This window comes from Lontra canadensis, unplaced genomic scaffold, assembly GCF_010015895.1.
Source record: "Lontra canadensis isolate GAN:19392208 unplaced genomic scaffold, GSC_riverotter_1.0 scaffold192, whole genome shotgun sequence".
In the NCBI taxonomy this organism is placed as follows: domain Eukaryota; kingdom Metazoa; phylum Chordata; class Mammalia; order Carnivora; family Mustelidae; genus Lontra; species Lontra canadensis.
The window spans coordinates 929,044-956,627 of NW_022631186.1; the positions used below are offsets into that span (position 1 = coordinate 929,044).

General features: G+C 36.1%; 1 protein-coding gene across 5 annotated transcripts in view; it reads right to left on the reverse strand.

Annotated features, from left to right (window-relative positions):
• ABCB7 (ATP binding cassette subfamily B member 7) overlaps positions 1–27,584 on the reverse strand; it is a 143,647-nt gene that overhangs the window by 20,941 nt on the left and 95,122 nt on the right. For all 5 annotated transcript variants that reach the window (XM_032847739.1, XM_032847738.1, XM_032847740.1 and 2 more), the window contains 11 exons: positions 21,233–21,365; positions 20,103–20,371; positions 19,369–19,457; positions 19,189–19,276; positions 16,611–16,785; positions 15,530–15,687; positions 14,804–14,967; positions 14,515–14,644; positions 10,756–10,927; positions 7,543–7,646; positions 3,729–3,836 (listed from right to left, as the gene is read on the reverse strand). In XM_032847739.1, coding sequence (XP_032703630.1) covers positions 3,729–3,836; positions 7,543–7,646; positions 10,756–10,927; positions 14,515–14,644; positions 14,804–14,967; positions 15,530–15,687; positions 16,611–16,785; positions 19,189–19,276; positions 19,369–19,457; positions 20,103–20,371; positions 21,233–21,365 — 1,590 coding nt within the window. The remainder of the gene's footprint in view (positions 1–3,728; positions 3,837–7,542; positions 7,647–10,755; positions 10,928–14,514; positions 14,645–14,803; positions 14,968–15,529; positions 15,688–16,610; positions 16,786–19,188; positions 19,277–19,368; positions 19,458–20,102; positions 20,372–21,232; positions 21,366–27,584) is intronic.

Below are 27,584 nucleotides of genomic sequence, written 5' to 3' on the forward strand. Positions count from 1 at the left end.
TCTATTCTGGAGAATGTTCTATGTGCACTTGAAAATAAGTGCATTCCGCTGTTTTTTGATAGAATGTTCTGAATATATAGGATGTTAATTTCATCTGGTCCAGTATGTCATTCAAAGTCACTCTTTCCTTTATTTTCTGTATAGATGATATACCCATTAATGTAAGAGAGGTGTTAAAGTCAGTTATTATTACTGTGTTAATTTCTTCTTTTATGTCTCTTAACACATGATTCATGTTTTGGAGTTCTCCTATGTTCGGTGCACAAATATTTGCAACTATTTTATCTTCTTGCTGGATTTTTCCCTTTTATCATCATGTAGTGTCCTTGTCTCTTGTTACAATCTTCGTTTTAAAGTGTATTTTGTGCAATGAAAGTATTGCTCTCCTGGCTTTCTTTTCACTTCCATTCACATGGTAAATGTGTCCTTCCTTTCATTCTCCATGTGTCTTCAGGTCTTGAACTGAGTCTCATGTGGGTAGCACTTAGATGCAGCCTGCAATTTTTATCCATTCAGTCATGCTGTGTTTTTTTTCCTCCTATGTGTTTTGATTGGAGCATTTAGTCCACTGACATTCAAAGTAATTAATGACAAGTATATAATTATTGCCATTTTGTAACTTGTTTTATGGTTGTTTTTGTAGTTCTCTTTTTTTCTTCCATCTTCCCTTTTCTCTTGTGATTTGATGGCTTTCTTCAGTGTTATGCTTGGATTGATTTCTCTCTGCTTTTTGTATATCTACCACAGGTTTTTGATTTGTGATTACCATTAGGTTCACATGTAATATTTTACGCATATAGCAGTCTATGTAGGTTGATAGTTAAGTTTGAAGCCATTTTTAAAGTAGAAAAATTTTACTTCCCCGACATTTTAAGTATGTGGTATTATACTTTACATCCTTTTATTTTGTGACTCTCCTGATTACTTTTCTTAAAGATTTATTTATTTATTTATTTGAGAGAGAAAGCATGAGAAGGGGGAGGGTCAGAGAGAGAAGCAGACTCCCCGCTGAGCAGGGAGACTGATGTGGGACTCGATCCAGGACTCCAGGATCATGACCTGAGCTGAAAGTAGTCACTTAACCAACTGAGCCACCCAGGCACCCTCTTGATTACTTTTACAGATATAATTTATTTTATTGTTTTTCTGCTTTAATCTCCATACTGGTTTTATAAGTGATTAATACACTACTTTAATTATATGTTTGCATTTACCTGTGACATTTTTTCCTTTCATAATTTTCTTACTCTTAATTATGGCCTTTTCTTTCCAAAGGATTCCCTTTAATTTTTCTTGAAGGCTGATTTAATGGTAATGAACTCCCTAAACTTTTATTTGCCTGGAAAACTCTCTCTCCTTGTATTCTGAAGATAGCCCTACTGGGTAGAATATTCTTGGTTACAGGTTATTTTTCTGTCAGTAGTCTGAATATACCATGCCGCCCCCTTCTGGCCTACATAAAGATTCTGCTGAAATATCATGTGAAAAGCCTTACGGGGTTTCTCTTGTATGTAACTATTTTCTCTTGTTGCTTTTAACATTCTCTCTTTATCACTACTTTTTGCCATTTTTGGTTATTATGTGTCTTGGTGTGGACCCCCTTGGGTTGATTTTGTTGCGCGTTCTGTGTGCCTCCAGAATCCAGATGTCTGTTTCCTTTAGTTTTCAGCTATTATTTCTTCAAACAAATTTTCTTCACCCTTCTCTCTCCTCCTCCTGGGATTGCTATAATGTGACTGTTATGATCCTTACTGATGTCCCTGAGTTCCCTTAATCTAGTCTCATTTTTTTATTATTCTTTTTCTTTTTGTTGTTCAGCTTGATTTCATTACTCTTCTAGCTCACTGATCCATTCTTCTGTCTCCTCTAATCTGCCAGAGTCCCTCTAGTGTAGTTTTTTTTTAAAGATTTTATTTCATTATCTGACAGAGAGAGAGAGAGAGAGCATGCAAGCAAAGAGAGCAGCAGAGGGAGAGGGAGAAGCAGGCTCTCTGCTGATCAGGAAGCCCAATGCAGGGCTTGATCCCAGGATGCTGGGATCATGACCTGAGCTGAAGGCAGACACTTAACTGACTGAGACATCAAGATGCCCCCTATCCAGTGTATTTTTAATTTCAGTCATTAAGTTCATCTCTCACTGGTTCTTTTTTACATTTTCTATCTCTTTACTAAAGGTTCATTGAGATTCTCTACTTTTCTGTCTAGTCTAGTGAGTATCTTTAAGATCATTAATTTGAATTCTTTATCAGGCAATATTGTTCATCTCTGTTTTAATTTGTTCTCTTGATTTACATTTGTCCCATTCTCTCTCATCTAGGACATATTTGTCTGTCTCCTCATTTTGTCTAACTCTTTGTGATTGTTTCTATGTATGAGAAAAGTCTGCTAAGTCTCCTGATCTTGAAAGTAGTGGCCTTATAAAGAAGAGGTCTTGTGGTATCCTGTAGCATAATGTCCACTGTTCACCAGAACCAGGAGCTTCAGGGGTATCTCCTAGTGGGTTGTGTGTACCCTACTATTGTGGCTAAGCTGTGCTTACATTAAGTCATTAGATGCACTGGTCCACTTTTCATGTTCTGGGTGTACCAGGCAGGGTTTGCTCTCTGTGCTGTTAGGGGAAGAGTCTGGGGCCACTGTGGGCTTATAACCTAGTAGTGTGAGCAGCCAGACCAGATGTGTGCTCTCAGCCCCTCTGAATGGGTTGCAGTCACACCAAACTGCAGGGTCCTCTCCCCCTGTTGCCCCGAGAGGCTTTCATTGGTGGGTGGTGCCTGTAGTCAAACCAGATGCCTGCTCCCAGTCCGTCTGTTATGGTGGCAGTAGCATCAACCTTCAGGGTGCTCTTCCTGCCTTTTCTTGAGAGGCTTTTGATGGTGGGTAGGGCCAACTGTCGGACCAGATGCCTGCCCAGTCTTTCTGCCATTGCTGCAGTTGCACTGCTGTATGTGGTTATCTTCTCTCCCCAGGACAGGAGTCACTTTGGAGTGGTGTAGGTCCCTGCCAGGGCTGCTTGCAGTGTGTGTCTTGGCAGAAACTGCTTTGGAGGGATGTTTGCTAAGTGGGGCGCATCCCCCAGAATGCCAGAGGTGGTGTTGGCAAGATAGGTGATAGAGTGTTCCTCCTGATTCCTGCAACTGTCTGGCTATCTAGGCTGGGGGTGGGGGAAGTGAAATGGTTGCCCACTAGCTCTTCCATTCTTAGGGAAATCTCTAATAATAATCTATCCTGGTGGGTTTTTTTTGGTTTTGTTGGCTCTTTAAGGCCCAAGCCTCAGTTTCCAATTGCCCTGTGGGCCTCCCACAGCAAAGTTAGCTGATTTTTAAAGCACCTGGCATTAAGTCTCACTGATTGTAAAAACTCATAAAGTTAAGCCCCATTTTAAAGCCTAATGTTTTGGGGACCTGTCTTTCCAAAGTAGTTCCCCCACTGCCTAAGGTGCCTGGTGTGGGGTCTGCTCCTCTCCCTTTTCCATGCTTGTGGTGTTCCTTCCATTTGTGGTTAGTCTCAATGGGATTCTGGTTCCAGACTTGTCTGCCCCTCCTACACTTTTCAGGTGGCCTCCTGTCTGCAATAAACTGCAAAGTCTGTTCTGCCAGGGCGTTTTTGTGTTAGTTACACTGCTGTGATTATCTAGACGTGTCTGTGGGATCAGGTGAGCTCAGGTTCCTCTTGCTCCACCATCTTCCCCCAAATACCCCCATACTAAACTTTAAAGTTAAATCTCTTACCTGATCCAAGACAACGATTTCATCTGCATCAACCACTGTTGACAATCTGTGTGCAATGAAAATAGAAGTTCTGTGTTTGACTGCATCCTTCATGGCACCAAGAATAGTCTGTAAGTTTGACAAGAAGAGTAGGAAAAAAAGATCTATTAGGTAAATGTACATTAAAATAACCATACATTTCTTAAAGGAACATATAAAATGCCAATGAATTTTTCATTATATAAACTTTATATCACTACCAAATATTTGACCTATTCTAATAATTAAGAAGAGGAGAAAACTGATAAAAAAGGGAAGGCAAATATGCCACATTATCATGGAAAAAATTATCTTTTAGATAGGCAACATTTCTTTAAATTAGAAAGACCTGGAGAGGGTGGATATTTCTATACTTAAAAATGAACAAATAACAATGACGAATCCAATGATATTAGGAACACAGCTGGGTATGATGTTTATCTGGCCAATGAGAAGAAAAATAAAATGTGATAGGACTCAAGTGATAGGATGTAGAAAATTTCAAATCAGTAGAAAGGAGATTCAAAGGGTACAGGAACATTTGCTTTTAATTAGTTCAAACTCAGAGGACAGAGGGGCAATAAAGACAACTGTGTATGGTAACTTGAGCAAACTTCCTTTTCAAAAGTATTCTGACTTCTTTATCCATCATCAATTTATGGACAGCTGGGCTACTTCCATATCTTGGCTATTGTAAATAATGTTGCTATAAACACAGGTTGCATGTATTACTTTGAATTCATGTTTTTGTATTTTTTTGGGTAAATACCCAGTAGCACAATCACTAGATCATACACTAGTTCTATTTTTAACTTTCTGAAGAACCTCCATACTGTTCTCCAGAGTGGCTACACCAGTTTGCATTCCCATCAACAGGGCACCGATGTTCCTTTTTCTTGACATCCTTGCCAACACCTGTTGTTTCTTGTGTTTTTGATTTTAGCCATTCTGACAGGTATGAGATCTCATGGTAGTTCTGATTTGCATTTCCCCAATGATAAGTGATGTTGAGCATCTTTTCATGTGTCTGTCTGCCATTCGAATGTATTCTTTGGAGAAATGTCGGTTTATATTCTCTGCCCATTTTTAAAATTTATTAGAAAGTGTTTATTTAAATATACAATGGAAAATAACACAGTCATAAAAAAAGTATGGAATCTTGCCATTTGCAATGACATGCATGGAGGTAGAGAGTATAATGCTAAATGAAATATGTTAGATAAAAAACCAAAAGCCATACGATTTCGTTCATAAGAGTAATTTAAGAAACAAAACAAACAAGCAAAGGAAAAAAGAGAGAAAGAATGAGACTGAGACAAATCAAGAAATGACTCTTAAGTATAGAAAAGAAATGAATGGTTACCAGAGGGGAGATGGGTAGGAGGATGGGTGAAATAGGTAATGGGAATTAAGGAGTACAGTTGTTGTGATAAGCAGTGAATAATGTATGAAACTGGTGAATCACTATATTGTACACCTGAAACTAATATAATACTCTATGTTAACTATACTGGAACTAAAATAAAATAAAAAAAGAACAAACACTCTTATATCATAATGCACTGAAAAAAAAAAAAAGAAAAATAGCAAGAGGATGGAAATGGCTACACAGAGAGCAAAGCCATTAATTTAGAAGACATTGTGATAAAGCTAAGAATGAAACGTCTGGCTCCATTTCCCCTTGCCCTAGAAGGAAGGACAGCTTCCTCCCAATACCTCTGGCCTTTCCTGAACATAAGCATTCTATGCAGGGCACACTGAAATGGTGTAGGACTATCTTTGTCAAAATAATTCTGAAGAGCAAGTTTTTAGAATGCTTTTTTCCCTCCAAAATATCCAAGATTCAGAAAAAATAGGCCAGCTCCCCTCCCCCATTATAAACAGAGGGAATGACTCTGAGACACTGGCCCTGAATACCCAACTGAACAAAGAGCAAAAGGAAGGAAATGGGAAAAAAAAGTATTCTGACTTCTTAGGGAACTCTGGGAAACATTTTTTATTACAGTATAATTAACAATGTTATATTAATTTCAGGTGTACAATATAATGATTCAATAATTTTATACATTACTCAGTGCTCATCAGGATAAGTATACTCTTAATCATTTTATTTCACCTGTCCTCCCACCAACCTCACCTCTGACAACTACCAATTTATTTTCCGTATTTAAGAATCTGTTTGGAAAACACATTTTTGTTTATTGCTTTTAAAGTGTAAAGGAGCTGTATATATATTCAGCTGTACTTGGAAACCTGGGTCTAAGAATAGCTAACACAATGGAAACAGCAATGTGGGGTTGGGCATATACACAATGGCTCCCTGCAGATATTTCTAAACATTGTATTTATTAAAGGAATAAAATTATCAAGAGTAGATGTGGCTACCCAGGAAGGGAAGCTTATATAAGGAAGCTTATATTTTATAAGGAAGGAAGGAAAATATAAGGAAGCTTATATTTTACTAAGACAGATGGTAAATCAAATGTGGGGCCAATTCTAAGAAAAATTGTGATATTTGTGGGGACTCATCTTCCTTATTCTTAAGAACTTAAGCTCTGACATTCTACTAAGTGCTATGGACCTTTTAAAAAGGCCCATTAAAATTTACTAAATCTGCTGGTAACTCATTCCCTTGGGAGGTTGTCTACTAGCTCTTAATGGGTTATGCTCTGTGATATAATAAAGTTACCTGACTCAAATAATGACTGTTAGGACTTTTAATTTGTGGTAAACGTGGATAATACCTTTGTAGATATAAAGTTCTTGTAAGCACATTCCTATTTGGAAGGGACCGAGGAGGAGGAGAGGAAGAGAGAATCTTAAGCAGGCTCCATGCCCATAGCAGAGCCAGATGCCGAACTCCACCTCACAACTCTGAGATCATGACCTGAGCTGAAATCAAGGGTCGGACACTTAACCGACTGAGCCACCCAGGTGCCCCAATACTCCCTTTAAATATAACAAATCCTTATGCTAAACAAGTCACTTAGATATTAAGCTATTTTAAACATATGGCAGATCAAATAATATGCCCTGAAACTTAATGACATATGCAAATATTATGCCATACATGCTGCAAAGCTGAAATTAAGCCTATCTTTCAACACTGGGTTTTTCCTATATATTTAAATAAAATGTAGATGAATGGAGGTTACTGACAGATAATCTGCCTATCTTCAGTTCTAGATTAAGGGGATCCATTCATGAAATTATCATTATTGTTAAGACTATTATATTTAATGCAAAGATGTTGTTATGAAGTCTAATGTAGTTGCTGAGTTGTACCATGACATCAAGTGTCACAACATCTTGGTGCTGCACAGTATATTTTTGTGAAATTTATACCAGCACCACAGGCTGCGTGTGCCTGACTTGTACTTCAATGAGTTGCTCCATGGTAAGATTTCCTGGTGTATACTTGTGTCACAATCATTTACATGACCTATTTTCATGAGTGGTAAGTAGCAATAGCAGAAAGACTAAAACAGTCTTCATCTGTCAGCAGATTAGGCAATTCTTACAAGCTTTGCAAGATTTAAGGATAATAGAATAGTCATAAGCTTCAAAAAGAAGACACTTTTGCAAATGGACTTAGCAATGTGATAACTGAATGCAACCTGACATTCTTATATCAGCACTTGCCATATGGGGACAAAGGGCCAGATATTTTGCTCTATCGTACCTGCTACTGAAGTTCATTCAAAATATAAAAGAATATAGCCATTTTACTGAAAGTTCCAAGCAGAAAAGTTAAGCATTGAGAATTGAAGAGCTCTGCATTTTCATCATCATTTACCTCTTCAGTAATTGAATCTAATGATGAAGTGGCTTCATCATAGAGAATGATTGGGGGGTCCTTCAAAATGGCTCTTGCAATTGCTACTCTTTGCTTTTCTCCTCCTGGTAAAGAAAAATTTAGTTTAAGAAAGTATAACATAAAGACATATTCTTTGTTTCTAGTATTTCCACCAATCATAACCACAAAGCAGTGCCTTCAACATGTACCTCTACTCTGACCACTGTTAGTTTACTCAGTTAGAAGAGTCTAAGTTCATATATGATATCCTTTGACAAACTATATACCCTGGAACATAAATGTAATTCTGGATCCTGACTTTGTGACAGGAGAAAAGAACAAGGAGGAGAGGTAATAGCTTTGATTCCACAATTACTCCTCTCACCGAAAATATGCTCACACCGAGAATATGTTCATTACATGTGTTATATTACTTCCCAATGGACAACAACCACAGAGAAAAAAATTTCAGTATTAGAGAATCAAAAAAGCCAAAAACAAATACAATATCTGAAACCTGGCAACTTGAAGACATGAAACTATGAATATTTACATTTACTTCTTAACAAAAATATACCATCTAGCCAGTATTCTTCTCAAGAACTCTTTTTTTAGAATTAATTAATTAATATCTTTTATCATGCTCAGTTAGCCACTAGTTTTGGATGTAGTGTCCAATGATTCATTAGTTATGTATAATACCCATTACACATCACAACACATGTTCTCCTTAATACCCATCACCCTGTTACCCCCTTCCCCAAACAACTCCCTTCTCAAGGATTCTTTTGACAGATATTATTTTCACAGTACTCTTCAAAGTTAAAGGTGTACACTAGATACTGCTTATTTCACCTTAGTTATTTGCTATGGGTCTCTAGAATAGCAGAATTTTAAAACCAAAAGGAAAGAGAGGCCCAGAAAGGTTTAATGATTTGCCCAAGATCACAGAACAACTTCTAGTGGAATCTGGACTAGACCTGACTCCCAGTTCAGTGCTCTTCCTATCATAATATGCAAGCCCGTATTTGTTTCTAATAATTATTTTTTTAAAACTTTTTATTTATTTATTTGACAGAGAGAGAGAGAGAGAGATTACAAGTAGGCAGAGAGTGTGCGAGGGGGAGCAGGCTCTCTGAGCAGAGAGCCTGATGTGGGGCTCGATCCCAGGACCCTGAGATCATGACCTGAGCCGAAAGCAGAGGCTTAATCCACTGAGCCACCCAGGCGCCCCCCGTATTTGTTTCTAAATATACTCTGGTGAAAATAAAGTAATCGTTCTTTCCTCAACTGGGACTCTTAAACAGGTCTAAGGTCATCAATCATACATAAACTATAGCTCAAAGTATAGAGGATGGTGCTTTGCTGAATATGTCCCCTTTGGCTTCTTTTTTTCCCCATTATCCGTTAATTTATCAATGTCTGAAAAAAACTTGTATTTTTCAGTTTCAGTAACCTCTTAGGGAAACAGGCGCCACCTGTTTACTACCTGGTACACCAAATATTATTTGTTTTATTTCTGCAATTATTAGTTTCAACTTGTAAAAGAGGGCTCCTTTTCTCTAATATTAATAAGTTTGTATTTATACTATCCACATTCTTCCCCATTTAATAAGATCAGAATTCTCCTACCAAAGCAGGCATCATTCCAGCACTACCTCCTTACCTACCTAGCAAATTAGCGGCAGAAACCTCCTAAAAGATGCAGATACTCAGAGAAAAGACTAGTTTAGACATGACTCTCAAATTTCAAGTGGAAACCAACCCAGTTTCAATTCTAATCAATAGAATTTTGGCATCCCAGGACCTGGAGAAGAAATATTTGTTTGTTCCCTACCATAAATACTAGCGTAGGTGCTAAATAATACTCATTTAGAGAGGTCTAGCTGTAGGGCAATGGATATTAGGCAAAAAGAAAATTTCTTTAGCCATTCCTACTCCCAAAGGCATGCAGAGAGGGGAAAAAATGATTGGAAAATGGCATGTGGCATAGCTATCTGAAGCAGAGTCTTATTTTGAGAGGTCTAGTTTATACTATGTGAAAACTTGGAGGTCTTTAAAATTAGCCAACTGGACAAATCATCTGGGGGTGGTCTAGTTAGCTGGGCACTACTCCTGTTAAGAGGAATGGTGAAGTATAAACGGGGACTGGAATGATGCAAGAATCTTCTACTACCAGCTGATAATCAAAATACTACAGACCAACTTAACTTGAAATCAATCTTTGCTTAACATTTTCTAAACCTAGATCAAAACTTTCTAATGGAATGCAAATTCCCTGATGGCAAGTACATCTATGCATCATCTTATTAACTCTCAAAGCATTTAGCATGTTAGTCTGTACATAATATGCACCTAATCAATGTTGTGAATAAATGAAGATGGTTTGTAATGAAAAGGAATGGGGATTCGTTAAATTCATGCAGAGTATTCTTCATTCTTTTTGTCTCACCTCCATCCCTAATTTATATATGTCCTCCCTAAATTGAACCAGAATAAAGAACAAATAAATGTAAAGGATATAGTGTGTTTATACTAGTTACATTAATACTTTGAGGCATAGATATCATACTTTTGGAATTCAAATAATTTTGGGTCAAAAAGCTTTTTTATGGATCCTCCAAAAAATTCAGTAATTACAGGAAAATTATTAAATATATCAACCTCATAATTAAGCACTTAAATAGAAATGTACAAGCCCCAAAATTTACTTGACCACCGAACTAACAAGGACATGAAAATGAAACTGGCTTTAATAAAAGTATAGCAGTTAAGTATATCAAGTATAAGGAAGTCTGTATTGAAAACATCCCATAATGATCTAGGAAATTATGATGAGATACACTATTTATTATCAAATTACTTTTCCCTACTCCTACTACTTTTTCAGGTGGGCAATGATGTTGGCTTTCCTTTAATATTAAAATTATGGATGATATATTAATGCTGACCTGAGGATGTATTAGCAATTTACTATTAAGCATTTACAGTTTGCAGCTGCAAGTGAAATAAAAAAAGAGACCTGCATGATTAAGAACAGTTATTTCCAACATGTTGAATTATTTACAGTGATGGCTGAGACTGGGACCTTGTTGAAAGTGACTAGATGAGCACTAGGTGTGTACTCTGTCATGGCATTTTCAAGAAAATGGCTCTGACAAATTAAAGTTTGATGGGAGTACACAAGCAGGAGTAGATCTAAAATCTGATTACCTGAAAGTTTGAGTCCTCGTTCCCCTACTTGTGTGTCATATCCATGTGGCATTCGAAGAATTGCGTCATGGAGTCCAGCTAATTTTGCCACTGCGTACACCTCCTCAGGTGAAGCATGGATGTTTCCATATAAAAGGTTGTAGTAAATGGTATTGTGGAAGAGGACAGCATCCTGAAGCAGATTTATATATACGTACATATATATGTATATTCATTACAAAAAATTCAAACATCTTAGTAAAGACAGAAAGGCATAAAGAGTAAAACATGGTAACTCCTTTATCACCCCCCTCATTCCTGCAATCTCATTTCCTTTATGAGCTCTAATCACCATGAACAATTTGTTGAGTATCAGTCCAGACTTTTTTGATGAATTTATGTGCCATATACTTTTTTCTTCAACATAGTGAGATCATACTATACATACATGTTATTTTATAAATTGCTTTTTTCACTTAACATATGCTGGAAACTGCTCACGTCAGTAACAGAATCCTACCTCACCTTTTTTTTTTTTTTTTAGAGATTTTATTTGTTCATTTCAGAGAGAGAGAGAGACAGAAAGAAACAGAGAGAGCACAAGCAGGGGTAGAGGCAGAGGGAGAGAGAGAAGCAGATTGCCCGCTCAGCTGGGAGCCTGACATAGGGCTTAATCCCAGGACCTGGAGATCGTAAGGCAGAAGCTTAGCCATCTGAGCCACCAGGCATCCCCTCTACCTCACTTTTTTAACAGCTGTATGATACTAACAATGTATTTATTTATTTATTTCCCTACTGATAGACATTAATGTGGTTTCCAAATTTTTGCTACTACAAACAACGTTGGAATAAAATATTGTATATAGGACTTTTCACACTTGAGTATTTCTGTAAGAATGACCCCTAGAAATAGACTGATGAATTAAAAGGTAAGCATACATCTGGCTCCCTGATCAGTGGGGAGTCTGCTTCTCCCTCTCCCTCTCCCCCTCCCCTCATCTCCTTCTTGTGCTGTCACCTGTCAATTGAATGAAATCTTTAAAAAAAGGTAAGCATACATTTATCCTTTGATAGTATTGCCCGTCTTCCAAAATGGTGCAACAGTATACATACTCCAACCCACAGTGTATAAGGGCATCAGATCCCTATATATTTAACAACACTGCATATTAATTAAGCTTCAGTTGTTGCTACTTTTGGGGGTAAAACGTGCTGTTTAAATTAGCACTTCCCTAATTACTAATGAGGTTGAATATATGTTTCTCAGAAGCTTTTAAACTGGGACACAGAAAGAAGTTTTTTACTCGGACACAGAAAACAAAGGATTTATACACTATAGATATCTTTTGGAGAAAGGTCACTACAAGCATTCAATTGATATTTCATTTTATTCTGATATAGCACACTAAAGCTAATGTACTTAAAGTGAACATCCACCTCCCACTTTCCTTTTAGTCTCCAAATGGTTGGAAGTCAACAGTAAGATGAAATAAAATGGCTCCATTAGTTCACATTAACCAAGATAATTAACTAAGATCTTCTTTAACATCACAATCAGCCCCAGTTTCAGATATTACTTCAAATAGTATTTCAATCATTTTATACCAACTATTGATATAAAATGTTCTCATTTTGAAATGGTACTTAAACCCACTAAACTTAAAGTTCTATAAAGAGAAAATACTTACCTTTAAGTATTTTATATTCAAAAAAGAGCTAACAAATACTAAGTGAAAACTTTGAAAATACAAAAAAATATGGTAAAATAAAAATTTATTAAATAATCCATAATGCTACCATGTATCAATAACTACTATCACCATTTTGGTTTATTTTCTCCTTTCTTCTCTAGTTATATATATTCATTTAGTATTATGAAATTGGGATTTTATATTTTGCTTGGTATCCTCTTTTTAAGAAACTTTGTATTTGAGTATTTTTTATGATAATATTATTTATAAGCAGCATATTTATAAATGGCTGTATGACATTTGATCCTATGGTGATAAATTTAACCATTTACTTATTGTTGGATAGTCACACTGTGAATTTCAACTTCTGCTATTATAAATATGGTGTAATGAACATCTCTGCATATAAAAATCTGTTCACTTCTCTGTTTATTTCCTTAAAACTTCCTAGAGGCAGAATTACTGGAATAAATGGTAACAGTATTTTTCTGGCTATTGGTACATATTGCCAAGTTGCTTGTCAGGATAGCTGTATACTTCCACCAGCCAAACAACAGACTAGCCATTTTACACAGCCTTGCCCAAACTGGATGTTATGAATTCTAAAATCCTTGCTGGCAGGTGAAAAATGGTATTACATTGTTGATTTAATTTGAACTGGTAAGCCTTCCAGTGAGGATCAGCATCTTTTCTTTCATTTATTAACCATGTATACTTTTCCTTGTGAATAAAATGTTTTATTTTTCAAAAGGTCAAGGGCAACTGTTATATACCCTAAGAGAACGGCAGTAATCTAGCTGGATGGATGAGGACACCGAGCCCTAAGCAGACACAGCCTAGAATTCAATTTACTTGATATACAGTTTAGGTCAATGTTTCTCAACACAGACTCTATGGATCACTTATTATCAGAATCATCTAGGACGCATATTCAAAAATGCAGGTTCCTGGGCCCCACACAGCCCTCCTAAGCCAGAACAAAGGTCCGTGAAAGAGTTGGAATTTTAATAATCTCCCTAGGCAAATCATGCACACTAATATTTGAGATTCTCAGTGAAAGAGGGAGGATAGTGCAGACTGCCAATTCATTTGGGGACCTTTTAGAAGTTACATATCCCTGTCTGATCCCTTTCTTACAGTTGTCTCAACTTAATTCAGATTCTAGGCTGCAACTTGTTCCCAGGTCTCTCTATTGGCTTTTAGCATAAGAAAAATTCACATTCTATAAGGCATCCCTGTTGTCTTCTCAGATTTTGCTCTAAATTTATTTTTCTCCCTAAAGTCGTTCAACAAATACTTATTAAATACTTACTACAGGTCAGACACACACAGGACAAGTTGGTACGAAGACAAGGCATACAAACATGGAAGCAGATAGCCAAATTGCTTCACTATGTCAAAAACTGTTCAAAATCACAGTAATAGTTTTCATTTACTGAATAATTACGTGATGGACATTGTGCTTGGTGCTTTATAGTATATCATCTCTAATTCATAATAACTCTATCCTAAAAGACAAACGGTTATTATCCTTTTTTTAAAGATAAGGAAACTGAGGACCAAGACCACAGAACTTATAAGGGTTAGAGCTGGGGTTAGAATCCAGATCTGTTTGTCTTTAGTCTGGGCTCTTTCCTTTATATTATACTATCTTTCTAAGACTTAAAAAAAAATCTTTCCATCATGCAGATTTTCCATTCATATTTTTAAAATACTTTTGGTAACAGAATTTAAACTGTAGGGCCTACTGCTTCCTACTTAATTAGCATATATTGACCTTTTTTTTTCTTTTATTTGGGGGGGAGAGACAGAGAGAGCCAGCCCACAAGCAGAGTGGGGAGGGACAGATGTAGAGGGAAAGAGATAAGCCCAAGCAAGCTCTATGCCCAGCACAAAGGCCAACATGGGGCTCTATCTCATAATCCCTGAGATCATGACCTGAGCCAAAATCAAGAGTCAGATGCTTAACCAACTGAGTCATCCAGGCGCCCCTATATTGACTCTTTGAATTCAAATTATTGTAATAAAACATCTACCAACCCAATAAATCTTTCCCCAAATAGTTTTTTTCTTTTTTTCTTTTAAATACCTGAGGCACCACTCCCACTGCCCTCCGAAGGCTTTCCAGGCTCACATCTTGTATATTTTGACCAGCAAGGTAAATGTTACCCTTTTGAGGCTCATAGAAGCGAAACAACAGCCGTACTATTGTGCTTTTTCTGAAATTGGAGACAAGGAAAGGCTATGTAATATTATTAACATTAGGGAACCCCTGTTCTAAACAACTGTAATCATTTTATTATGATAAAGAAAAAAAGCATTATATTGGGAATCATTAACCAATGATGCAGAATTTTATAAATAACTGAATTACCCACCCTGACCCACTACCTCCTACAATGGCCACTTTCTTTCCTGCAGGAACTTCAAAAGATATTCCACTAAGGACTTTCTGTCCCTCAATGTATTCAAAATGCACATTATCAAAGGCCACTGAAGCTGTCTGTGGTGTGATCTGAATGGGAGATGCCATTGCTTTGTCCTAGTAGGGAAGAGAAAAAAAAAGCCACTTTAGACACCATGTAGAGTATAGCCATGAAGACAATTTTCTACTTCACAAAGAGAAGAATGGAAATAATGGGGGAAGAAGAGGTTTATAAGTAGAGCTAGACTACTTCCAAGCATGCTTTTAAAGATTTGTTTTTTCACTCTGCACTAAGGTCAAAAATTCTTAAATGCTTTGGTTTTTGAGCAATTTTGGAGAGCAAGTAGGAAGATGGTGGGCACGGGTATAAGGAAGTTGAGGATGTGAGGAAAGGCAATCACACATTTTATATCGTTTTTAGCAGAAGTAAATCAAGTGCAAGTACAAATAATTCAAGTTAACAAGGTTCACAGGTTCTAGGTATAACATTTGCTAACACTGTAAGGTTTCTAAACATGGAAGTAAAAGCTCTAATAACCTCTTAATACACATGATAGCTCCAATTCCTACAAAAAAGAAATAGTTCACTAACATGGTGATGTAAATATTCCCTTAGAACAATCCTATTAATGGGATGATATTCACATGCTTTTAAAAAAGTACTGAATAGATTACTTACTTTAATTCGACTGTCTACCTTGAGTAGAGTAAACAAGGTGTTCATATCTATGAGTGCTTGTCTAGTTTCTCTATATACAGTCCCCAAAAAGTTAAGGGGTAATGAAAGTTGAAAAAGCAGTCCATTCACCATTACTAGATCTCCAACGGTAAGGGTACCTTAATATGTAGTTAGCAGAAGAAAAAAAAAAAAACAACGGTGTTTTAGAGGTTATAAACTTTTCCAGCTTAAGACAGAAAATTTACAGTCTATTATTCTGGAATATACTTCAAAAATGCATGTAACTAGCAATTCGTAAGGCCTACTCAAATTTCAAAGCATTTTAATCCAAGATTCAGGAATATAAGGAACTTGATGTAAGTAGAATGGGAACTGCTTACCCATACACTATACATAATATTTTTTAAAAAAAGGAATGGTTTAAGGGAAGATAGAAATGGATGGCTAAAAATCTTTCCTTTCTTCCTAAGACACTAGCAAGTTACTTTGTAATGTGAAATAGAAATTTTTTTAAAATATATATTAAAAAATTGGAGCAAATGAGTATATGACTGGGAATGATAAACCATGTATTAAAGACACAGTGAATGAATAAATCCTGAGTGGGCAGGTTATAGAAAGGAGGCAGAGACATTATTTACTTTTGAAATGTTTTACAAATCAATCGGTCTAATTAAAATGTAACTAGTAATTGTAATTGTAATCCTTTGTACTAAAGACTAAATTAATTACACTGCTTTCCGGGTCCACAGAGAAACAGAAATTAGAAATATTAAATGCTAAAAAAAGAAGTTACTCCTGAAACAATCAGTATGTAGCCCCACAAAATGTATAAACAGTAGTCCTAATTAATGAGGGAGCTAGTGCTAAACTTACAGTGTCAAACAAAAGGAAGTTAAAAAAACATTATCATACAATTAAGAAAACACATTCTGATACAAAAAGGAAAGCACTCCAAGGATGTTAAAGCACCTTATTGAACATGCTTTATAGTAAGACTAATATATACATTCCTTTCATTAATCTTTATTTATAAAGGTTAAGTAAAGTATCTTTAATGTGAACACTGCATATCCATTACCTGCCACAATTCCCTGACTGGCGAGCACCATAATAGCTGTTAAACCAACACTGAAAATAGCACTTTGACCAAAGTTCAGCATAGCCAGAGTAGAGGTACTTTTCAATGAAGCAGTTTCATATGTCTTCAGAAATCTATCATATCTTTGTGCTTCATAGTTTTCATTATTAAAATACTACAAAACATACAAAAATAGTAATTACATGCAAGTACAATTAGAATTTATTCTCTTAAAGGCAATCCACAGGGTGGGAGAAGATATTTGCAAATGACACTACAGACAAAGAGCTGATATCCAAGATCTATAAAGAACTCCTCAAACTCAACACACACAAAACAGATAATCACATAAAACAATGGGCAGAAGACATGAACAGACACTTCTCCAATGAAGACATACAAATGGCTAACAGACACACACAAAAAATGTTCATCATCATTAGCCATTGGGAGATTCAAATCAAAACCACAAAACCTTACACCAGTTAGAATGGCCAAAATCAACAAGATAGTAAACCACATGTGTTGGAGAGTATGTGGAGAAAGGGGAACCTCCTTACACTGTTGGTGGGAATGCAAGTTGGTGCAGCCACTTGGGAAAACAGTGTGGAGATTACTTAAGAGATTAGAAATAGAGCTTCCTTATGACCCTGCAATTACACTACTGGGTATTTACCCCAAAGATACAAATGTAGTGAAAAGAAGGGCCATCTGTACCCCAATGTTCATAGCAGCAATGGCCACAGTCGCCAAACTGTGGAGAGAGCCAAGATGCCCTTCAACAGACAAATGGATAAAGAAGATATGGTTCATATATACAATGGAATATTACGCCTCCATCAGAAAGGATGAATACCCAACTTTTGTATCAACATGGACGAAACTGGAGGAGATTATGCTGAGTGAAATAAGTCAATCAGAGAGAGTCAATTATCATATGGTTTCACTTACTTGTGGAACATAAGGAATAAATGGAGGACATTAGGAGATGGAAAGGAAAAGTGAATTGGGGGAAATCGGAGGGGGAGACGAACCATAAGAGACTGTGGACTCTGAGAAAGAAACTGAGGATTTTGGAAAGGAAGTAGGTGGGGAGATGGGTGAGCCTGGTGGTGGGTATTAAGGAGGGCATGTATTACATGGAGCACTGGGTGTGGTGCATAAACAATGAAACTTGGAACACTGAAAAAAATAAAATAAAATAATAAATCTTTTTAAGAACTAAAAAAAAAGAATTTATTCTCTGAAGTGATTGGTATCCTTTTCATCTGACCTCATGTATGGATACAATTCTATATCGCATACTCCATTTTAAAAAATGACTTTCAATACACTGGACTATGGTACTCCTATAGTTTTCCACAATGAACTGTATTTGAAAAGTCCATGAAATTGATCTCATTTTGATGAATGTCTGGTTAATTTGCTTTGAGGATTTTATTCTTTTGATAGACAGAGAGAGAGATCACAAGTAGGCAGAGAGGCAGGCACAGAGAGAGGGGGAAGCAGACTCCCCGCTGAGCAGAGAGCCCGATGCGGGGCTTGATCCCAGTACCGAAATCATGACCTGAGCAGAAGGCAGAGGCTTAATCCACTGAGCCACCCAGGTGCCCCAATGCCTGGTTAACTTAAAACAACTGTCAATGGGGATGCCTGGCAGGCTCGGTGGAGCAGATGACTCTTGATCTTGAGGTTTTGAGTTCAAGCCCCACAATGGTGTAGAGATTACTTTTAAAAAAAAATCTTTTTTTTAAAAAAAAGCTGTTTTTTAAAGATTTTATTTATTTATTTGAGAGAGAGATCACAAGTAAGCAGAGAGGCAGGCAAAGGGAGAGGGGGAAGCAGGCTCCCTGCTGAGCAGAGAGCCCAATGTGGGGCTTGATCCCAGGGCCTTGGGACAATGACCTGAGCCAAAGGCAGAGGCTTAACCCACTGCCACCCAGGCACCCCTAAGAAAAAGCTGTTAATGGCATTTCCTTCACAAAGACTTCCCCTGATCCACTGAGACTGAAATGACAGTTCTCATTGCCCCTACCACCATTACGCCTTCTTATATAGTTACCTGCATACTTACTTTAATTCTCCCAGTTAATGGAGTTAAATCTGGGAGGGCAAGGGTTAAATATTAATCATTTTTTACCACCCTCCCCCATCACAAGACCAAGTGTAGTGCTTTGGACATAAAAACCATTCAGTAATATTTGTTAAATGGAAAAGTGAACATATAAATGAAAGAATTAATGGAAAGCAGTATGTTAGGTACTCTGAGGGATAGAAAGTCAAGAACTTACATGTCTGTTTGACTAGCTTAGTGTTCATTCTGAATCAAGGTGCTACCTATACTTTTCTCACTTATAAATTAATTCAGAAGGTAAAATTCTGATGCTGCCAGACAAAAATGGAGGCAGGAAGAGAAGACAATTTCCAAATAAGGAAAAATAACAAAGTACAATTACTCTGTCATAACTAGAGATCCTATCATCTAAAGCTCTAACTTAACAGCACGTATTCCATTAAATGGCAGAACAAATCTTTGTGCAATGTGGAAGGCAGAGGCAAGTATAATTAAACATATTACCTTCACAGTTTCATAATTCAGCAGCGAGTCTATGGCAGCGTTACCTGCATCATTATCCGCTTTGTTCATTTCTATTCTAAATCTAGTTCTGTAAGACAAAGATGTGCATAGGCATGAAATTTTTATTATAAAAGCATAGCTAATTTCTGAACCTTGACTGGCTACTGGGAAATACTTTACCTCCACCGTGTAACAGCAACTGTGAATGCTGTGTATGCACCAAGAGTCCCGAGGGTTACCAATGCAAACTGGGCACCACATCTATAATACTGGAGAAGCCAAAAGAAGAAATTATCGTCATTGTTCTTGCCAAATAGTTTATAATCTACAAGAGCAAATATCAGTCAAAAGATTTTAATAAAAACATGCTGATGGGAAGTTGTATAAATAAATGTGTGAGGAATCAAATACCTTAGAAAAGCTACCCTAGGTAGCAAGGGAAGAAAGCCAAACACTTGCCACATTGATACTATTGTCAAATGCTGATAAAAAAATAACCCAATAAGCCTTAAGAGGAATAAAGAGTATATATACGGTTTAAATTATAAAATATGAAATTGCTTAGAATATTATAAATGGTGAATAACAATCTAGGTAATCTGAGCATACCAATCCAAAGTCATACACAAATATCTCTGCCAAAACAATTACAAGCACTAGTTAAACAACTGATGTATGTGTTGAACTAACCAGCTCTTTACAATAACAACATGATAAAGATTCAATAACAACATGATAAAGAGTTTGGACAGTCTCTTGAAGCTTGTGGCAAATAATTAACTGCATAACCCCTCTCATACCATGGACTTTTGCTTTCAAACCATGAACATTCAATAGCACACCAACTTCAAATACTAAATAGCCACTAATGAGAATGTTAGATAAAAGCTTATTATGAAAAATGTCTTACTTACCAAAATACCACTGACAAGAGTCACCTCAAACATGATGGGAAGGAGATTAAATACTAAAGCACTCAGGACAAAACTGATACCCCTTGTCCCTCTGTCAATAGCCTTTGATAAAGCTCCTGTCTGTCTACTCAGGTGGAAAGCCAGATCCAGGTTGTGCAGATGGAGAAAGACATTTCTGGCTATTCTTCGAATTGAATTTTGGGCCACCTTGCCAAATACTGCATTTCGAACTTCATTAAAAAAGGCAGCTCCAGCTCGTGATACACCATCTAACAATACATTCAAAAGAAAAAAAAACTGGGTTATAAAAACGTTAGAATCATAGGTATAAAATGGTAAGTATATAGTAAGTAAGTAAGTGTTTATACAATAAATGAATACAGCACAGAATACTTATAGTAAAAGAAACCTAGAAAGAAAGCACCTAGCCTAGTGACTAACAATCTTTCCACCACTATGGATCCCTTTCATTGTTATTTCCCTCTATAAATTCCAGATGTTGAAAGATTTTTTTCCAACTAAATACTTTTAATAAAGAGCAGTCTATATGGCCTTATTGTAGACAAATTCTAATCTACTTCAATTCCCTCAAATAACAAATGATAAAATCGAGATCCTAAAAAATCAAGTGCCTTGACTAAAGCATGTCCCCATTCAAATCTCCTGAGTCTCACAAAGTGTCCTTCCTAATGCATGAGGGAACAAAGCAACATGTTCTGTTCTTTACAAATGGTAAATTTGTGTCATGGCTATTGAATATAATTCAATAAGACATTAATGTATGCATATCATTATTTAGCTATTTCCCATTAAATAATTAACAACAGCAAGAAAATAACTAGAACTATTGAAAAGGTTATCTGATAGACTATCAGAAGTGGTTGTTATGAATTCAATTTCTTATTTCATGTTATTTTTTTCTAGAACTTGAAAAATGAGGCTGTTATAGAATTTTTAGAAAGTATACCATAAAAAGAATTTTTAAAAACCACATTTCAAATATCTCACATAAAATGATAAACATCCAAAATGCTAAATGTGTTTGTGGTGAAAAGGTCATCTTCTCAAATATGATGAAACCCTCTTGAAGAAAGTCAACACCTGTAGACAGATCAAAGAATCACACATACAGCCAATCAGAACTGCCGTTGCCATGGTTGCAACTGTATTTGGTGCATCATTCAGGTTCAACATGTTTCCCGACATCTGGTTGAGGCTGTCTACAGCATATTTAAACATGAAGGGGACCACAATATTCATGGCCTAAAAATATAAAAGCAGCAATTAACCATCATAAACAAATGTACTCTCCAGAAGTACAAATATTTACCTTAAGTTAGTATTTATGGGAATGTTTAGATATTAATCATTTATTAGTAATGAAATGATTTTCCCAGTTTATAAAGATAAAATCTTTGGCAGTGGAGAGCTGTCATTTCAGAATTTCTACCTCACACTGACTGCCATGTTAATATTCATTTAAAAGCGACAAGCATTAGTCAAATGCTCATGCCTCCATGAAATAATCCCTGATCATCTACTCAAAATGCTCTCTCCATTATCTGAAATTGCTACAGAGCTTACGACACTTAAGGCAAACTGCCTTATCATCATTTATGTAAATATTTTTCTTTCTTACTAGATACTTGATGATCTGTATCATAATCCTACACTTGTTCTGTACTTCTATGCTTTGTATTTAGTAGATATCCAATCAAATACATAAAATTATTTGTTCACCAAAATAACAGTAAAACTAAAATATTTGGTGAAAATGTATTTCAAAAGTAGATAAATTACAAGTATCTGTGGCTGACTGACTACTTGGGAAAAAACACAAAAATCGTAGATCTATTTGCCCCACAAAAAGAATCCTTTAGTCAGAGAAGAGGTGGAGGAATGAGTGAAATAGGTGAAGGAAATGAAGAGGTACAAACTTTTGGTTTTAAGATAAGTGAGTCATGGAGACAAAAAGTATAGCATAAGAAATATAGTCAATAACACTGTAATAATGTTGTATGGTGACTACATTTTTGTGGTGAGCGCTGAGTAATGTGTACAATTGCTGGATCACTTTGGTGTACACCTGAAACTAATTTTGACATTGTATGTCAACTATAACTCAATAATAAAAATTAAAGAAGATTCCTTTGCTCCAATACTAAACAAAACCCACTATATACCAAACTGAGCTTTCAAAAACCAACCTATTTGTTTAAGAGAATACACCAGAAAATATGAAAATTATGGGTATACTGCTTTCATATATTCAAGGCACATTTCACATTTTCTGCAAGGTTATAGTATCAAAAACATCAACTATCACTTAAGAACAGAAAACTAATCAGAATGCCAAAGCTTTAAAGAAATTAAGTTCATGTATAGCAATAACATATGAAAGCAATTCTTTTTTTTTTTAATTTTTATTTATTTGAGAGAGAGAGCTGGGCAGGGCGCCCAAAGCGATGCTCAATCCCAGGACCCTGATAGCATGACCTGAGTCGGAGGCAGCAGCTTAACCGACTTAGCCACCCAGGCACCCTGAAAGCAAGTCTGTAAGGCTTAACAAAAACAATGAAATCCCAGCTCTTGTTAATCCCATTATTATATCATTCATCTTTGTTAAACATAAAAAATATTGTCAACAAGCTTTAAGTTTAGCTGACAGCTGACAGGAGCTATGTAAATCTTACCAATCAAGATTTCAAAGTAAAGTATACAAGTGTCCTAGCAACCAAGTAGGTTCAACAATACCATTAAAATATGCAGCATATGTTGGAACACGTTTAAGAATCTAACACTTCGGGAAAAATTGCTTAACGTTTTTTCTAACTTCTAAAATATAATCTAATAGAATACCAAGTTTGAAGTATGATAAATTTCTCAATTTTGATTTCTATATAATCATATAACCTCAAGCTCTTGTGGTTTGCCTGATTTTTCTTCCTTTCCATTTTTTAAAACCCACTCTGAATACCATTCCCATCATGATGCCTTCTCTGAAACCTGCAGCCCATTTGACACTTTTCATTTGCAAACTCCTTTTTTTCACAGTTTGTATACCTCAGTATTTGTCCTTTTTACTATATATTTATCATTTGCTTTCCAGGTGCAATGTTCATGGATATACTGGCTTCTCAACCTCAGTTCACAAAACTTTTGTGGCAAAACAAACATTTTGTGAATAGCTACCAGAGACACGTATGGTACTAGGTATCTTTCACAAAGGTGAGAACTGAATGACATAATTCTATTCAATGGACAGACCTGTAATTGAGGAAACTTAGGTTCCATGAGGTTTAATGACCTGTCTGATAAGCAGCAGAGCTAGGATTAAAATCCAAGACTGACTTGAAATTCAGAATTTTTTCTAGAATACCATTGCCATATTAGCAGCTCATAAAGCAAGGGATTATATTATTCTACTTCATTTGTACCCTAAAGTAGATGCTCTCAAACGTGTTATTGAAACCAGCATAAAGTATGGCATAAATAATTTTAAAAAATTTGAGCAGATTCCAGTGTTTCTGTATAATAAGACCACATCCCCTCACTTGCATTCTAATACAATTTCCTGAGCAGGAGAAAAAGTGATAGTTATAGCTAGCACACAATTCTCAGAACTTACAGCCCATTGTATCTTTGTCACAGCCAGAGTGAGTAGTAACTAAAAATAACGTATCACCAAGAAAGCTGTGTTATTTTACTTTCTTGGAAATGTGTTTGGGTATGGTCAAATTTGGGAGCATCCTTATAAATGTATAAAGAACGTGAATTATCATCTGTCCTGTATTTTAATTGACAGAAAAAAGGAAGTTAGCATATTTCTAAGAACATGTACTACCTCTAATATAACTACTGATTACTTCCAGTTTCCCCCCAAAAAAGTAATTTTAGAAAGAAATTTTAAAACACCAAAAAAATAGAAAGGAGTATATTATGTGTAGATGTTTTCATTAGTACACGTGTGTTGGCTGCAGAGCCTTGTGGTATTTTGAGCATGGGGGGTGGCAAATATTGGTTTTCCCTAATATTCTGTTTTCACAAGAACTACACTTAAACCACCTCAGAGAAATGTGAATTTAAAAAAAAAAAAACCTTTTCTTCTGAAATAATTATAGACTCACAGGAAGTTGCAAAAGTAGTACAAAGAGACTCATAACCCTTCACTCAGTGTCTCCTAATGATGACATCTTATATAGCTGTAGTTGAATATCAAGACCAAAAATGTACACTGGCACATTACTATTAACTAGACTACAGAACTCATTCAATTTTTATCATACTTAAATATGTATTCATGTATGTGTGTGGTTTCTATGTGTTCCCTATATGGTCCTATGCCATTTTATCCCATCTTTAGATCCATGTAACCATCACCACAGTCAAGATACAGAACTACTCCATCACAACAAAGAAATCTCTTGTGCTACCTCTTTATAATCACTCCCATCCCACCTTGCCCCACACCTAAATCCCTGTCCTCTGGCAACCACTAATCTGTGCTTTAACTCTATAGTTTAGTCATTTTGAGAATATTTTATATATATATATATATGGAATCATATAGTTTATAATCTTTTGAGACTGACCTTTTTCTTCACTCAGGGTTCATCAAGGATGATGCATGTTATCAACAGCTTATTTTTAAAGATCTATTTATTTGAAAGAGGGAAAAAGTATGCACATGTACGGAGGGGAGGGACAGAGAGAGAAGGAGAGAGAAAGTCTTTAGCAGACTCTGTGCCAAGCATGGAGCCCAACATGGGGCTCAATCTCATGACCCTCATATCATGACCTGAGCTGAAACCAAGAGACTGATGTTAACCAGCTGCATCACCCAGGTGCTCCTCAATAGCTCATTTTTTATAGCTAAGTACTATTCCACAGATGTACCAAGTTTATTCATCCCTAAAGAACATTTTGGTTGTTTGTAGTTTTGGACTATAAATAAAAAGATGCTGTAGAAACTTTCATACAGGTGGTCATAAGTTTTCATTTCTCTGGGATAAATGCCCAAGGGTAATTTTTAAATCATATGGTAAGTCTATACTGAACTTTTTAGGAAACTGCCATACTCTTTCTGAGTGGCTATACCATTTTATACTCCCACCACCAGTAAAGTATGAGTGATCCAATTCCTCAGCATCCTCACCAACATTTGATATCATTACTATTTTTTTATTTCAAAGCCAATTTTTTAAGCAGGCTCCACAATGGGGCCCAATGTCGGGCCTGAATCATGAGCCTGAGTCCAAGACCTGAGCTGGGATCTAGAGTCAGATGCTCAGCTGACTAAGCCATCCTTTTATTTTTTATTTTGAAACTATTTTAATAAGTGTATAGTGATATCTTGTAGTTTAAATTTGGGTTTCCCTAACAGCAATGATGTTTTCATATTTCATATTCTTTTCATATTCTGATTTTCCACCCATATATCCTCTTTAGTTAAATATCTGTTCATGTGTTTTGCAAATGTTGTAACTAGTCTGGTTTTTTGCTTTTGTTTTTTTATATTGAGTTTAAGAGTTCTCTCTATATTTTCTAGATATAGAGGCCTTCGTTGGGTCTGTAATTCACAAATATTTTCTAATAGTGTGTAGCTTGTCTTTTATCCTGTCGAGGAGCCTAAACTCCTACCCCACCTAGCAGCCATGAGGAGTCCCTTCCTTTAGGAGTCAATGGAGGCCAAGGTGAGAACCTAGACTTTTAACCCCACCTGAAGTAATGAGGCAGCAGCCCATCCCCACTGGAGCAGTATCATAGGAGGTCTGCTAAACAAAAGATTTTTTAAAAAGCCAGAGTCTCATACCATAATACTCAAAATATCCAAGGTTTCAATAAAAGTCACTCAGTATACCAAGGACTACTAAGACATCAACTTGAAATAAAAGAATACAATCAACACACACAAATGTTAGAAATACCTGATGAGGTTTTCAGAATAGCCATCACAAAAGTGCTTCAAGGAGCATTTATGAACATGCTTCAAACAACAAAAAATAGAATGTCTCAGCAGATAAAGAGGACATAAAGAAGAACCAAACGAAAAATCCAGAACCAAAAAAATATAATGACTGCTTAAAAAAAATCTGAATGTATGGGCTCTATGAAGAATGGAGAGGACAAAGGAAAGAATCAGTCAACTTGAAAACAGAACAATAAAATTTACTGAATATGAACAACAGAGAGAAAACACTAAAAAGGGGGGAGAGGGTACAAGACTCTGGGATCTATGGGACTATAAAATAAAGATCTATCACTCCTCTTTAGAGTCTCAGAAGGTAAGAAGAGAAAATCTGAGGCTGGAAAGAGTATTCCAATAAATAATGACTAAAAATTCCCCAAATCTGGCAAAAGACATAAACTTACAGATTCAAGAAGATAAGCAACCCCCTGATTAGGGAAAACCCAAAAAAATTCACACAGAGACACATTATAATTAACATTCCAAAAGCTAAAGACAAATTTAAAAATCTTAAAAGCAGCCAGATAGAAACAATACATTATGTATAAGGGGAAAACAATTTGAAGAAACCAGATTTCCAGGGAGGCCAGCAGGAAGTGGCACATTTTTCAAGCGGTAGAAGTAAAGAACTGTCAACTTAGAATCCTGTAATCAGCAAAATTAGCCTTCAAGAATGAAAGGAATATCAAGACCCTTTCAGGTTAAGGAAAACTAAAAATTAGTCACTAGCAGACCTCCTCTAAAAGAACTGCTAAAGGAAACTCTTCATACACATGGGAAATGGCAGCAGATGGAAACCTGGAACGTCAGAAATGAAGGAAAAGCAACAGAAATAGTAAATATCTGTGCAAATATAGTAGCCTATTCTCTTAAATTCTTTAAAATATGTTCGATGGACAAAAGCAAAAGTTAAATCATTGACTAATGGAGTTTTCACTGTATACAGATGTAATACATAAGATAACCTATAAATATAAAGGGGAAGGTAAAGGGACTTAAAGAGTAGTAATACTTTTACATTTCACTTCACATGATAAAATACTGATTCTAAGGAAGCTATGAAAAGTTCAGTATCAATATTATACTTCCTAGAGCAACTACAAAAAAATTATAGGAGTACATAGACTAAAAGGCACAATAGATAATGTAAAATGGGATAGTAAAACATGCTTAAATAACACAAAAGATGGCAGGAAAGGTGAAACGGAGTAACGAAAGAGGAAACTGGCACAAAACAAATAATAAAATGGTAGGCCAAACTCCAAATTTCTCAATAATTATAAATATAATTATCAACAAATTATAACCAACATAAGCAAATAATTATTAATGTATCAATATAGTAATGAACCAACATTTAAAAAAATTACAATACCCCAGTGCCTGGGTGGCTCAGTCAGTTAAGCGTCTGCCCTCAGCTCAGATCATGATCCTAGGACCCTGAGACTGAGTTGAGTTCCACATCAGGCTCCCTGATCAGTGGGGAGTCTGCTGCTTCCTCTCCCTCTGCCCCT